Below are 15,381 nucleotides of genomic sequence, written 5' to 3'. Positions count from 1 at the left end.
CGAACGATTCATTTACAGATTTCCAGGCTCCAAAAGGACCATGTTGAGAGGGCCATTTGGCGAACAGTGGAGGGAATGTTTGGGAGCGTGTTTAGAAAGAGGGGGAGAGAGAGAGAGAGAGAGAGAGAGAGAGAGGGGGGAGAGAGAGAGAGAGAGAGAGAGAGAGGGGAGAGAGAGAGAGAGAGAGAGAGAGAGGAAGAGAGAGAGAGAGAGAGAGAGAGAGAGAGAGAGAGAGAGAGAGAGAGAGAGAGAGAGAGAGAGAGAGAGAGAGAGGGGGTGAATTAATCAGATCCAGAGAGGAATCATTCATAGGGACGACCTCACCTGTCCTAAGAGCATCCTGCCCTACATTGTAGAATATGCTGAATAGGCATGTAAACACGACGCCCTATAAGTGTTCCAGGGGAGGAGGTTGAGGTTCAGATTACATTACTGTATACACACACACACACCAAAACACACACACACACTGCTGGCAGAACAGATTAGATGAACAGGACATAAAGAGCAGATGATGTTCTTTACTTGCCATTCATCAAGTATGTAAACAAAGCCGGGTTTCAGCAAACAAACACTCAACTAGCCAACGTGGCAGAATTCCCCTCTTGGCGTGTGCGGCTGTGGGAGACATTGGGTAAGAGGATATTATTAGTCAATGAAAGAATGAGAGCTGTAGATGTTGAAAAGTGAGGATTCAGAAACCCTGTCAGCTCCCCGCAGTGAACAAACTCATAATTTGCACACACTCGCACGCGCCCACACACCCCATCCTCCTCTCTCTCTCTCTTCATCTCCCTCTCTCTCTCTCTCTCTTCCTCTCCCTCTCTCTCTTCCTCTCTCTCTCTCTTCCTCTCCCTCTCTCTCTTCCTCTCTCTCTCTTCCTCTTCCTCTCCCTCTCTCTCCAGCAAGCCTTCCTCAAACAAACCACGACAACAAAGATGGAAACCTGGCGGTTTGAAAAAAAACGTCAGAGAGTCGGAACGTTCTTATCGGTCCTCCCCCCCCTCTGCCCTCAAAAGAGTTGTTGTCGTCGAGACAAGCCAGGGAGGCGCTTTTCAAAAAACGAAAGGCGTTCAAAAGCGAAAAAAAGCTGGATGCCGTTCGCTCCGGGCCTGCCTGTTTTTGTCTCCCTCCTGACCGTGCGCCATGACCAAACGATCGCCATGACAGCCTTCATTCATCCAGTTCATGCGCGACACAGGCCTCCGCTTTTTGCTCGACTGCTTTTTATCTTCCAAAAGGGCCTGCAAACCTGCCTGATGATCCGTTTTAGGGGCCTTCACATTTAGGGGCAACGCCAGACAGTCTGAAGCGCCACACTTCCAGACTTGACGGATCACGCTACGCTAGCTCTCTCCGCTGTGGTCGTGCGGCCGCGACAGGACCATCAAAGATGGCGTCCGTGGAGGAGCTAGCGTTCTAGCGTCATAGCTGCAGGGTGAGGAGGGTCTGAGGAGGCGAGCAGCCTCTTTATGAGCGTCAGCGTATGCAGACGGGTGGGGGGGGGGGGGGAGGAGGGGGGGGGGGGGGCTCTGAGTCCGATAGATGGACTGACCCCTCACTTTACACACAAAAGATCATATCAGTTTCTAGATAGAGGAGGACCAACGAGAGCAGGTCCCTGTTTGGGGCTACAGTCATGAGAATCACCGCATTATGGAGCAGTGAGACAATAACAGTGTGTGTGTGTGTGTGTGTGTGTGTGTGTGTGGGTGTGTGGGTGTGTATGTGTGTGTGTGTATGTGTGTGTGTGTGTGTGTGTGTGTGTGTGTGTGTGTGTGTGTGTGTGTGTGTGTGTGTGTGTGTGTGTGTAACAGCAAACAGTTGATTTACCCCTCACGGTGGAGACCCCCCATATCCCCGCCCACCCCCCCCGAGTCACCTCTCTCCCAGGGGATTAGGGAGCCTAACCAGAGGCTCAGAGGCTCTAACAGGGAGGAGATCTGGAGACGCCCGCCTGCTGAGTCTCCTCTAGGGACACAGGACAGTATTCAATAAAACCTGCATATTCCCCAGACAGTGCTGGAAGTCTAAAGACTATACATTATGTCCATATAGACCCAGATGAAACAGGTACTGTTCAAGATTAGACTGTTGGAAAGAGGGATATAAATAAATAGAAAATGTTAACACAAACAAAAACACCAGATGGTAATACTCATGGTAATAAAAATAAACATAAAAAAACAATGTTGTTTATACTTATTGTTTGATTATATGTGACATGGTAATGAGAATGGAAATCCTGAGGCAATTAGCGGCATGTCTGCAGACATCTTGTGAGAGGACGAGAGAAGGACAGGGTGGCTCTTATCAAGTCACCTCTCATCAAGTCTTATCTCTGGTGAGGTGATTAGTGCCATAAGCAGTTGCTAGGTGATACAGTACTAGCTGAAGAATGACAGGTATCGTGGGTATCTGGATGGGCATTTATGGTATATCTGGTATATCTGGGTATACACCGGCCACTTCATTAGGTACACCTTTTCAACTGCTCGTTAACACAAATATCTAATCAGCCAATCATGCGGCAGCAACTCAATGCATTTAGGCTTGATCTGCTGAAGTTCAAACCAAGCATCAAAATAGGGAGGAAAGGTGATTTAAGTGACTTTGAATGTAGCATGGTTGTTGGTACCAGGCGGGCCGGTTTGTGTATTTTAGAAAGTGCTGATCTACTGGGATTTTCTCGCACACCCATCTCTAGGGTTTACAGAGAATGGTCCGAAAAAGAGAAAATATCCAGTGAGCGGCAGTTCTCTGGGCGAAAATGCCTTGTTGAAGGCAGAGGTCAGAGGAGAATGGCCAGACTGGGTCGAGCTGATAGAATGGCAACAGTAACTCAAATAGCCACTTGTTACAACCAATTTGGCGTAAACAACATGAAAGCATGGATCCATCCTGCCTTGTATCAACGGTTCAGGCTGGTTGGTGGTGTAATGGCGTGGTGGATATTTTCTTAGCACACTTTGGGCCCCTTAGTACCAACTGAGCATTGTCACCACAGCCTACCTGAGTATTGTTGCTGTCCATCTCTTTATGACCACAGTGTACCCATCTTCTAATGGCTACATCCAGCAGGATAACGTGTCACAAAGCTCACATCATCTCAAACTGGTTTCTTGAACATGTACTCACTGTACTCAAATGGCCTCCACAGTCACAGTATATGGGTATATATATTATATATATATATATATATATATATATACAGTATATACATGCATGGTATACAGTATGTGGGTATATATGGTATATACATGTATGGTATATATGGGTATATATTGTATATCTGCGTATATATGGGTAGGTCTGGGTATTTCTGGGTGATACTAGCTGAAGGATGACACCCTTACAGCCATTGTGGGTTCATCTGAGTGTGTGAGATATGATTGTTGAAGAGTGCACTGGAAGGTTAGTTGGTGCAGGCGTGTTCCCCATGCCAGCCCAGTCTGGACCCTGGGGTACTAGCCTCTAACAGAGGGCAGATTGGGGGCACTTACCCCTGGCAGAGTCTTCTGTTCATGAAGGGCGCTCTGGGCCTTCAGTGCTGACTCTCTGGCACAGTATGTTAGAAAGGCACATCCTGCAGAGCGGAAGACAGAGAAGAACACACAGGGATTAGACTCATGTCAAACGAGTGGATTGTGAAGTGTAGTGTGTAGTGTAGTATGAAGTGTGTAGTGTGTAGTACGAAGTGTGTAGAGTGTAGTGTTGTGTGTAGTGCATAGTGCATAGTGTAGTAGTCTATAAGGTGTAGCGTAGTGTGTTGTATGTAGTGTGTAGTGTAGTGTTGTGTGTAATGTAGTGTTGTGGGTAGTGTGTCGTCTGGTGGCGTGTGTAGTATGTTGTGTGTAGTGTGTCATGTAGCGTAGTGTGTCATGTTGTGTGTAGTGTAGTGTCATGTCGTGTAGTCTACACAACACGTGTAGTCTAGTGTTGTGTGTAGTATGTAGTGTGTAATGTAGTGTAGTGTGGCATGTCGTGTTGTGTGTAGTTTGTAGTGTAGTGTGTAGTGCAGTGTTGTGTGTAGTGTAGTGTGTAGTGTAGTGCTATGCAACGTTTCAACCCCAGTTTTTCAAGAGCAAGAGAGCTCGTGTAGAATTATTCTAAGATATGCACATTACTATATGATGAATGATCAATTTTCGTGATTATTGAACAAAGGGCAGAAAAACGTCCCCCGGCCCCACGCGTGCATTTGATTTCAGCGACACAATAATTAAAAACCTATGGTGATGAGCCCCACGCCGTGACCCCTCACATCCCACGAGACTCCGCTGAAAGTTAGAGAATAAAACGTAAACAATATGAATATGCATTAATAACTCTGGCATTAACAAAAGTGTGACAGCTTTCATTAAAGGCTGAGTGGTTGTTGGGTTTACGCGCCTGGTCGAGTTGACAGTGGGTGACCCCGTTCAGAGGAGTTTTTGCACCGTGCAGCATAATTTCCCATTACTACATGTCACACCTGCTGCCAAGGCTCCCCATGGGAGAGGAGGCATGCATGCATACGCATACGCACACGCACACGCACACACACACACACACACACACACACACACACACAGCACCACCCATCACCCCCAGAAACAGGAGTTTCTGCACTCTGGCACATGGCCAAGAGAGAGCTCCCTTTAACTACAACCTTCATCCACCTCCACAACTAGGCAGTTATTCAAGAGGAAAAATCACCTAAACGACACTGATGAAACAGCATGCCACAAAGCAGAGCAGAAAAAAGTTGGAATGCCGGCTGGGGAAACAGCCCCTCCTCCTCCCCCCCCCTCTTCCCCCTCCCTCCTCCATGTGTGACATTACAAAACTGAGGACATGGGCCCAGACCTCCTAGGGGACATGTCCCAGCACATGCTGGTAGGATAGGGGATGACCGAGGGCCACTGCCCCACTTATGCCCCTTTCTTATCACTTACTCAAGCACTCAGACAGTCAGTCACACAGACAGGCAGACAGACACACAGACAGACAGGCAGACAGTCACATAGACAGACAGACAGACAGACAGACAGACAGACAGACAGGCAGTCAGTCACACAGACAGACAGACAGACAGACAGACAGACAGACAGACAGATAGACAGTCACACAGACAGACAGACATTCAGTCAGGCAGGCAGACAAGCAGACAGACAGACAGACAGACAGACAGACAGATAGACAGTCACACAGACAGACAGACATTCAGTCAGGCAGGCAGACAAGCAGACAGTCAGTCACACAGACAGACAGACAGACAGACAGACAGGCAGACAAGACACAGTTGGTCGGTTAGTCATTCAGACAGACAGAGTCAGACAGACAGTGTCAGTCAGACAGCCAAACAGATAGAGGCAGTAAGACAGACAGACAGACAGACAGCCACACAGTCAATCAGTCAGTCAGTCAGTCAGACAGACAGACAGGTCATCCTCAGTTTAGACATGTCTTGGTGCATGGTACTAGGAGAGATCTTATCATCCGATTTATGACTTTACAAATGTACAACAAATCAATGCACCAAAACGGTGTGACTGTGGTACACTTTAGCGGCCTGCGTTTAAGACTTAAAATTGATTTGCTTCATCTAGGGAGTTACCGGTCACAGCAGACAGGACAGGAGCCAGCAAGAGACTAAGTATGGAAGCTATTGCCATACATGGTGGCTATCTGTTAATATTCAGGCCCGATGCATGGCTGCTTATGGTAGGCCTCAGTAAGTCCCTCTCGGCCATGGGGAATTGGAAGACTTTATGAAAGCCTCCATGTCCAATATTTTGCTGGCTTAGGGGACACCTTGAGCCGATGGAGACGATGATAGAGAAGCTACAATCTGGAGCAGACACTGTCAACTTGGTAGACATGAAAAAGGGCCACAGTCATTGAGTGTGGGTATAAGACGTCCCAGATGGAATGGAATAGGGGAGAATGTTGCTGTGGTTAGGAAATTATTCTGGAGCAGGCTTTTTAGCGGCATTCAAAAGCTGGGATTGGCATATTCAGCAAACGAGAGGTGTTAGGTGGAGTGAAAATAATACTTAGCAAATTTGCTGCACAATAATTTTCGAAGAGGAACAAGAGTTCAATGAATGAGAACTTAAGCCCAGGAAACTAGAAGAAGCAATAAGTGGAAAATATCTGCCTGCCTTGGCAAATCACGTATTGCTCATAATTATAAGAACCAGTCTTTTCTTTGTACCGTGTCTACTGCTAACTAAATGTAAATTACAATCAACAAAGCATTTCAGACATATTCATGTTTTACGCTTTTTCTAAATGGCAGCAAATTGTGCTTACTGGGCACCAGGTAACTATAATTGAGTAATCTGCAGAGCATGAGAATTTGCATATGCATTTCAATTCATTAACATTGCGATATTCAGAAAAAAGGAAATGGCACTTCTTAGATTTCTTAACATTTAGTCTAATGTAGCAATGTTTCAGAAAACTATTACAAACTAATTATCCCAAAAAACTGGAATCTGCTTGACTCAGCATACTGTCAACTGGACAAAAAACACACACACACACACACACACACACACACACACACACACACACACTCACACACACACACACACACACACACACACACACACACACACACACACACACACACACACACACACACACACACACACACACACACACACAGCCTGAGTGACAACAGTCAACATTAGGTCCATGTCTCACTCTTTTATAGGGTGGTGAGACAGAGACTGTAGATTAGACCAGGCTGTAGTTTAGTCTAGGCTGTAGTTTAGTCTAGGCTGTAGTTTAGTCTAGGCTGTAGTTTAGTCTAGGCTGTAGTTTAGTCTAGGCTGTAGTTTAGAATAGGCTGTAGTTTAGAATAGGTTGTAGTTTAGAATAGGCTGTAGTTTAGACTAGGCTGTAGTTTAGAATAGGCTGTAGTTTAGAATAGGCTGTAGTTTAGAATAGACTGTAGTTTAGAATAGACTGTAGTTTAGTCTAGGCTGTAGTTTAGTCTAGGCTGTAGTTTAGTCTAGGCTGTAGTTTAGTCTAGGCTGTAGTTTAGAATAGGCTGTAGTTTAGAATAGGCTGTAGTTTAGAATAGGCTGTAGTTTAGAATAGGCTGTAGTTTAGAATAGGCTGTAGTTTAGAATAGGCTGTAGTTTAGTCGAGGCTGTAGTTTAGAATAGGCTGTAGTTTAGAATAGGCTGTAGTTTAGAATAGGCTGTAGATTAGACCAGGCTGTAGTTTAGTCGAGGCTGTAGTTTAGTCGAGGCTGTAGTTTAGAATAGGCTGTAGTTTAGTCTAGGCTGTAGTTTAGTCTAGGCTGTAGTTTAGTCTAGGCTGTAGTTTAGACTAGGCTGTAGTTTAGACTAGGCAGTAGTTTAGAATAGGCTGTAGTTTAGAATAGGCTGTAGTTTAGAATAGGCTGTAGTTTAGAATAGGCTGTAGTTTAGAATAGGCTGTAGTTTAGACCAGGCTGTAGTTTAGTCTAGGCTGTAGTTTAGTCTAGGCTGTAGTTTAGAATAGGCTGTAGTTTAGTCTAGGCTGTAGTTTAGTCTAGGCTGTAGTTTAGTCTACGCTGTAGTTAAGTATAGGCATTAGTTTAGACCAGGCTGTAGTTAAGTATAGGCATTAGTTTAGACCAGGCTGTAGTTAAGTATAGGCATTAGTTTAGACCAGGCTGTAGTTTAGACCAGGCTGTAGTTTAGTCTACGCTGTAGTTAAGTCTAGGCATTAGTTTAGACTAGGCAGTAGTTTAGTCTAGGCTGTAGTTTAGTCTAGGCTGTAGTTTAGACTAGGCTGTAGTTTAGACCAGGCTGTAGTTTAGACCAGGCTGTAGTTTAGTCTACGCTGTAGTTAAGTCTAGGCATTAGTTTAGACTAGGCAGTAGTTTAGTCTAGGCTGTAGTTTAGTCTAGGCTGTAGTTTAGAATAGGCTGTAGTTTAGACTAGGCTGTAGATTAGAATAGGCTGTCTAGGCTGTAGATTAGAATAGGCTGTAGTTTAGACTAGGCTGTAGATTAGAATAGGCTGTAGATTAGTCTAGGCTGTAGTTTAGACTAGGCTGTAGTTTAGAATAGGCTGTAGATTAGAATAGGCTGTCTAGTCTGTAGATTAGAATAGGCTGTCTAGTCTGTAGATTAGAATAGGCTGTCTAGTCTGTAGATTAGAATAGGCTGTCTAGGCTGTAGATTAGACCAGGCTCTGCAGGGACCACAGGGCTGTGGCGGCCTCACTCATACACACTCTCTTCCTAATGATCAGAGAGGTCATCTGTGGACCGGCATACCCCTGTCATTCAACGCCAGCGTAGCTGTCAATCACTGTCATCGCGCTCCTGCTGTGTGATTCATGCATGGGGGAAGCAGCAGGACCATGAAACTACAGTTCATCCCTCTACACACCGCTCTCTAAACTAACAGGTCGGTCTCTCACTACCCAGCATCCTCCTTGCCAGTGGATTACAGCACAGACGAACTCATGAAAAGACCCCCCTGTATGAGGATTTGCTGTTTTGTTCTTTGATTTTGACAATTTTGCAATTACAGACTTTTGGCAGGCTTAAAGATGGTGTCAGAGTTAGTCTTTTCTTCTTCTGACATTTCATTGCTTTTGCGGGTTTTATAAAAGTCAAATCGTGGCAGGCTATTTATAACCAATTACAACGTCTCGCTGGAGAGAATAAAATGAATGAGGAACTTAAATGACTCTTCTAGTATCTTATGGTAGTGACTGTGAGGGGTTCTGCAGACTGCCACCTCTCTGTGCTGGAGAAGGAGTGATAGATAACTCTACTCAAGCAAAAGATTTGCCCCCCACCAACATCCAGCATGTGTGAACAACTAATCGGTTGCCATGCTGACAGTAAGCATTATGATAATGTATGGCTTCCTGGGAGTGATTGATGCTGCGATGGGTCAGATAGCTCGACCTGGCCAACGGCCGTGCCACTCACATACCAGCATCCTCATCAAACACAGTGACTAGTGTCCAGTCCCAACATTGTCCATAGGGGTCTGTGGGAAAGCTGGCCGGTGCCTGACCACTTAAAAGGCTTAAAAACAAGAACTAAGGTAAAAACAAATAATACATTCAAGTAAATTCTGCTAAAAAAACTGTGGCTCACCTTGGTAAAATACATTCCACTGACAAACAGGCTGAAAATTTACCCATTTACAATGGTATATACGGCCAATTAAAATCTGCTGTGTCAAGTAGCCACCAATTATGCTCAGCCAATAGGAACACAGAAGCACACATGAAACGCAACGGTTTGAAATGGTGAAAAACGAATGAATATGGAAGGCTCGTAGATGACAGAAACACCAAACACTCTTTGCTCATTACGGTTTGAATATTGAATAAATCGATTCAAAATGGTGAATGTCGTTAGTGAAGGGCCACCCCTACACATGGTGATTTACAATAACGAAACTAACACATCATCATAGTCCACATCACCATTGTTACTTACAACCAAACTAATACATCACCATTGTCACTTTTGTCACATAGTGATCATAGTCTGCCGTGTCAACTACAAGCGGTGATATACTGTCCTCAACAGCTGAAATGACAACCATTGAAATGACACATATGACAACATGTGCAGATTTACAACCTCGTAAAACTTTCGGGAAATGTACACATAAATTAAACTCCAGGGTGAATTATTCTGTGAATTCAGAAGCAATTCACATAAGGCACTATCATATCAATTCAAAATCTCAAGTAAGTATTCATGACACACGACAGCTGTTCAAGTTGATACGCCACGATCTTCATGAATAAATCATGATCAACCGAAAAAATACTCAAAATTATTGATGTTTTCTTAAATTCCAAAATGATCGTGCAATGCAGTGTTATAACACTCTTTCCCATGAATAATGGAGCATATCATCTGTTAGTTGAATAATTTATCCTAAAGCTGAGAAGGTGATGGCGCCCCTTAGCCACCTGAGTCACTTGTTCTCAGAAAGGCAGATCACGGTGTGTGCTGCAGTGATGTACATCTATTGTTAGGCCTAGACGTCTCTAGCCGTTTTCCTAAATGACTATGCTATTACATTCCTTAGCTGGTGATCATAGACTTTAACATGCTCATAGAATTGCGCCATATTATTTTGCTGAACATAAAAGCGAGTAGCCAACCTGTTGCATTAAAATATCACCGGCGACGTCCTCTGTCTAGTCGGTGCAGCATGCTTTTAACATTGCAGAGGCTTCTTTCTAGCGTCGATGTGCATGATATAATGTGAAGCCTTACAGGTAATGCATACTTTATTCACGAATAACAGTTGTCGTAGCCTACTTAATCGAATAACAGCTGGCTAAAGAGCAGGTTACAGGGCTGTGTTGTTTAAAATACAAAAAACGAAGCCCACTGCGGCTATGGCATTTATTTGAAGTCCCTGCTCTTATACAGTAGTAGCCTATGCCATTTCAATTGTTCCTAAAATACTGAATTACACAGGTCGCATTGAGAAATATGTAATCAATAGGTTCGGGCCTAGGTTGCAGTAAGACAGTGCTGTAGCTTAAATAATCAAACATTGTTTGTGCAAACTGCAAAGCCTCTGGTTGTCCTTTGGGAACACTGAAGGCCTACATATTTTGGCGGGTGAATAGTAATTCACGGATGAGTAGCTTGTGAGCAAAAACTCATCCATAAAATGCATTTATGAAATCATATTAACTGCACTCTCAATGTGACTTTGAGTCCGTGAGTATAATGCATAGCCTGTGTCGTGGCCTCGGCGGATGCTTTCAATGAGCAGACCACATGTTTGCCTGTGGAACAGGATTATCCCGCCTGAAGCGAACAGCCTCCAGAGCGTTGACATTCAGAGATGAGCTGAGGACAGGCGTGAACAACACAAGCAATCGAGAATATTGTTTTAATCGATCATCGTGTTCTAAGGGGAAACGCTTTGTGTGGGTCGTCCGGCTACAGTGACTGATAACAGGTGGCGTGGCCGCCTACCGTCTACCGTGGCCGTGCGGGCGCGCCGGGAGCAGGGGACCGTTAACCGGCCGTTCATGTACATGTCACGATTCTCTACCCTCTCGGCGGAATAAATGTTCCGTGAAAGAAGGGCGTCCTAATCGTATTTGTTTGGATTCTGTGTAGGCCAAAACACGTTTAGCCGGGTAGCGGTCCCACAAGCTGATTCATTCAACATGTATACTAGTAGGCCAATCGCAATTTAAAAGGATGTGCGCTGTTATGTCAGAATATGAAAGAAAGAGGTGAAAGTGACATACATACGCAACTTTTCATCGTGGCAATTAATCACTGAGTATTGTAACAGGATATGAGTTTGTAATGGTGAAAAAATAATAAATAATAATAATAATAATGACAACAATTGATCATCATGATTATAATCATAGTAGTAATACATTTAATCATAATGTAGGCGTATTATACAAATGTGAATTCACCTATCCCAAAATCCAAAGAAATGGAAGGTATTGCAGCCACAGCATAGTTGCTCATCTGTTGACAGCATATTTTCGAACAATGGCTGTCAAACGACAATGCCAAAAGAATAACCTCCAACTAAACAAATGTAGGCTATAAGTGTACATAAATATTCAGAATTTGAGGTAAACATGCTGAATTGACAATTCTATAGGCCTAATACATCAACATAAGTTCTATTTTATTATTATTATTATTATTATTATTATTATTATTATTATTATTATTATTATTATAGCGAAATGACTGGAGCTTAAGCACGGGATATAATAGTCCCTGTATACAGCGTAGAGTTTGTTCTATTCATGGTTATAAGGAGCATAAAACTATTCGCACAGAGCTGCATGGTCACATCTCACACCAGATGACTTTTGCTGTTTGTGCGGCTTGCCTGCACTTATAGTGACACAAATTAATCAACCAAATTGCAGTTAGTTAGTTGACTGAATAATCAATCCAATATATAGACTAGTCAGTAGGGTGTCAAATAGCCTAATTACAAACCAAGAGCTGGTCTATATAGCATGGTCATTTTGGACAATGAGGTAACGCGGGTGGCAGAGAGAGCATAAAGAGCATGAGAGAGAGAGAGAGAGAGAGAGAGAGAGAGAGAGAGAGAGAGAGAGAGAGAGAGAGAGAGAGAGAGAGAACACATGCTGTTTCTCCCCCTCTGCTATGAGCTGAGAGGAGATTGCCTGATGCCTTCTACCTCCTGCGTCCCGCCTCCAGAGCCACACCACAATACATCCTGCCATGTAAACAGTTATTTTCGTCCCTTAATTACGTCCAAAACGTATACATTAACCATCTGATGCCTCATCAGCATTGTCACGCCGCTTTAATCATCACTAACATCTAGGCTAAAGCCCGGTGGTGATTTCCTTTCCGTCCTTCTTTTCCGGGATCTTTTCTTCTCCTTGGCTTTGACAATCTAACCATAGGCTGTTGTGTATTCAGAGAGAGAGATGAAGCATGTATTTCTCTTCTCAGAAAGCTGCTTCTCAGAAATTGAACACACATATTCAATTGCGCCGCACAGCCTGTCCCGCCCCCTTAGCACACACACACACACACACACACACACACACACACACACACACACGCACGCACGCACGCACGCACGCACACACACACACACACACACACACACACACGCACACACACACACACACACACACACACACACACACACAGCCCCACAGCACATGATAGACAATGTAAACATACTCAGACACACAAAGGCATTTTGGAGCAGTAGTATTCACGTGGATGAGGGGTTGACACGCTGACAATTAACCCTGCGCGTGCAAGCCATCCACCCACACGTGTGTGTGTGTGTGTGTGTGTGTGTGTGTGTGTGTGTGTGTGTGTGTGTGTGTGTGTGTGTGTGTGTGTGTGTGTGGTGTGGGTGTGGGTGTGTGCGTGTGCGTGTGCGTGTGTGTGTGTGTGTGTGTGTCTGCGCGCGCGCGTATGTGTATGTGTGTGTGTGCGTGCGTACGTGTGCGTGCGTGAGAAACCAGCAACAACGTTCTGCTTTGCAGGAAACTCCCACCAGCCCCCAAACAAATAAGAAAATGGCACTTTTTAAGCTCTTTAACAGCACACAAAACCATGACGCTCTTTTTTGAATGGGTGCAAAAAGCAAAAGAAACGACACCACAACCGACCTTTATGCATTCCCGTAAACCTGTCTTTCAGCACAGTGAGTTCGTATATCTTCCCGAATTCCTCAAACAGGGGTTTCAGATCTTTTTCCTCCAGGTTTCGGGGAATCTGTCCGATAAACAGCTTGATGGCGTCGTGGTCCTTCATGGGGATGGTGTTCTGACCGATCGTGAGCCCGTTCATCCTGCCGGCGCTGTTCGTGGTGCTGAATCCATTCTCCTGCTGCACTCCGTTTGCAGTGACTGTAGCCATCTTTCCTCAATGGGCCGGCGGCTGCTCTCTCTCTCTCTCTCTCTCTCACTCTCTCTCTCTCTCTCTCCCTCACTCTCTCTCTTTCTCTCTCTCTCTCCCTTTCCCTCTTTCTCAAGTCAACTGCACACTCCCCCTGCTTTTACCTCTTTTTTTTCTTCTTTCCCTTTTCCCTGACTCCCCTTTTCTCTGACCCTCCTGCTCCGTTCTCTCTCTCTATCCGATTCTTTTGCTTTCGCCTTTTAAAGCTTTGGGTATTTTCATTCCCTCTTCTCTTTCTCAATCTGTTTCTTTCTCCCCGTGTCAGCTGCCACTCTGCCTAGTGACGTCAGCTCGTAGGCTTCTGACTAGACCGCTGGGCAATTTGCATAATAAGCCTGGCTCAGCCAATGGGAGAGCAGAACGGCCGAGGGCCCGCGGGGTGGAGTGAGAATCCAAACATTTGTGTAAAGGGAGAGAAGCTCGGGACAAAGACGGCGCACTGCCGCTGCACGTATGAAACATGAAATTCCATTCTGAAACATTCCAAGAGGAACGCATGTTTTTAGAGAATCCACACCTAGAGGTGGAATAGGTCTATTGCCTATGTATTTGTGTGTGTGTGTGTGTGTGTGTGTGTGTGTGTGTGCGTGCCTGCCTGCGTGCGTGCGCGCGTGAGTGCGTGTGTGTGTGTGCGTGCGTGTGCGTGTGTGTGTGTGCGCGCGCGTGCGTGTGTGTGTGTGTGTGTGTGTGTTTGGGGCACTTGGACGTTACTGTTAAAAAAACACGTACTTTTCCTTACGCGTCGCTGTCCGTGGTCCTGAACGGACGCTGCCGTCTAGTTCATGGAAGACTATGGAGCGACATTCACGGTGCACTGTTGCTCGGCCTCTTAACAACTTTTCACAGGTTATATTTCTCCTAACATGTAATTCAATTTATGCTGCAATAATCTTTATAACTGTAGAGAATGATCTAAAATATGCTGTAAATGATGTCCTCAGAGCATGCTTTATGAAAGGCTGGTTTGGTTATCCTTTAGAGTAATGACCCAAAAAGGTGATATTGTGTCCTGCCAAGATAGCAATACTATATTTAACGCTGAATGACTCCAATAGTCTGAACGGCAACTGGTTATGCAGAGAGGGTAGGTCAGTCAGATATGTTTTATTTTATTTTATTTTACTTTAAGCAGGGAAGTTATTTTTGAGATTATCAGTGAGTGAGCCCTGACCAATAAGGCAGAATACACAAAAACAGATTGATGAAGAGCAGGATTGGACTGACCAGTACAAAAATATAATTATGTCCAGATTTCTAAATATCTCATTAAACCATTTAGATCGTTGTTTCATTAGGGGAGCTAGATATTGTTTTTTTTTGCATGCAAGTGTACATGTGTAATTTTATATGATATGTGTATTGAATCGGCATTATTCAATAAGTATCCTTACTATTTAACCACCTGTGTGGCCAATGGAATCAGAAGAGATGTCAATGCTGTTTCTGCTGTTTCTCTATGAGAGAGGCATGAAGCCATGCAGCCTGTACAAACGATGTGCAGGTACTTTTGGGAGAGGGGGAAGGCTTTAGCGAGCAACATCTGGCATCGCATGGCCTTTGTTACTTTTATTTATTTATTTCCTATTTAATCACGTCTTTGTAGATCATTTTTTTAAAAGAAAAAAAATAAGATCCTGCAGAGTTTACACGCTGAATGGGATATAAAGGCACAACAGGACCCTTGTCAGTACCATCACAGCCATTCATTACCATAAAGGCATAGCTAATTTAGCTTCAGTGCCGCTTATTGGTTTTGTGAATTTTTTTCTTTCCCTCTTTTTGTCGTCTCTCGGTGGGGGACCTAGTCGTCACAGCTGCGGAGCCTTCCGGACTGCCTGGGCTGGGAGAGATGCAGGTAGTGCATGCTATCTCTTAGCACGTCGGTGCCAATGCATCCTTTTGTTTTAGTGCAGAGAAGCGTCTCAAACAAGGTTGACAGGGTTCTCATCCTCGTCTCTGCCAAGC

At 44.6% G+C, this 15,381-nt stretch overlaps 1 protein-coding gene across 12 annotated transcripts in view; it reads right to left on the bottom strand.

Moving 5' to 3' along the window:
* The window catches only part of celf6 (CUGBP Elav-like family member 6), a gene marked incomplete at both ends in the record, with an annotated part of 122,422 nt that extends 109,045 nt beyond the window's left edge, over window positions 1-13,377 (bottom strand). For 7 of the 12 annotated variants that reach the window (XM_080539101.1, XM_080539099.1, XM_080539102.1 and 4 more), the window contains 2 exons: window positions 3,504-3,586; window positions 13,128-13,275. In XM_080539101.1, the coding sequence (XP_080395227.1) occupies window positions 3,504-3,586; window positions 13,128-13,272 (228 nt within the window). Of the gene's footprint in view, window positions 1-3,503; window positions 3,587-13,127 lie in introns of all 12 variants that reach the window. The other 5 variants (XM_080539091.1, XM_080539095.1, XM_080539097.1 and 2 more) reach the window with 1 other exon arrangement.
* Window positions 13,378-15,381: the final 2,004 nt, after the last annotated feature.

This window comes from Nansenia antarctica, assembly GCF_963989245.1.
Source record: "Nansenia antarctica genome assembly, chromosome: 9".
NCBI lineage: Eukaryota > Metazoa > Chordata > Actinopteri > Argentiniformes > Microstomatidae > Nansenia > Nansenia antarctica.
Note: the sequence above shows the minus strand (reverse complement) of the source record. Positions and strands in the feature narration are given on the sequence as shown.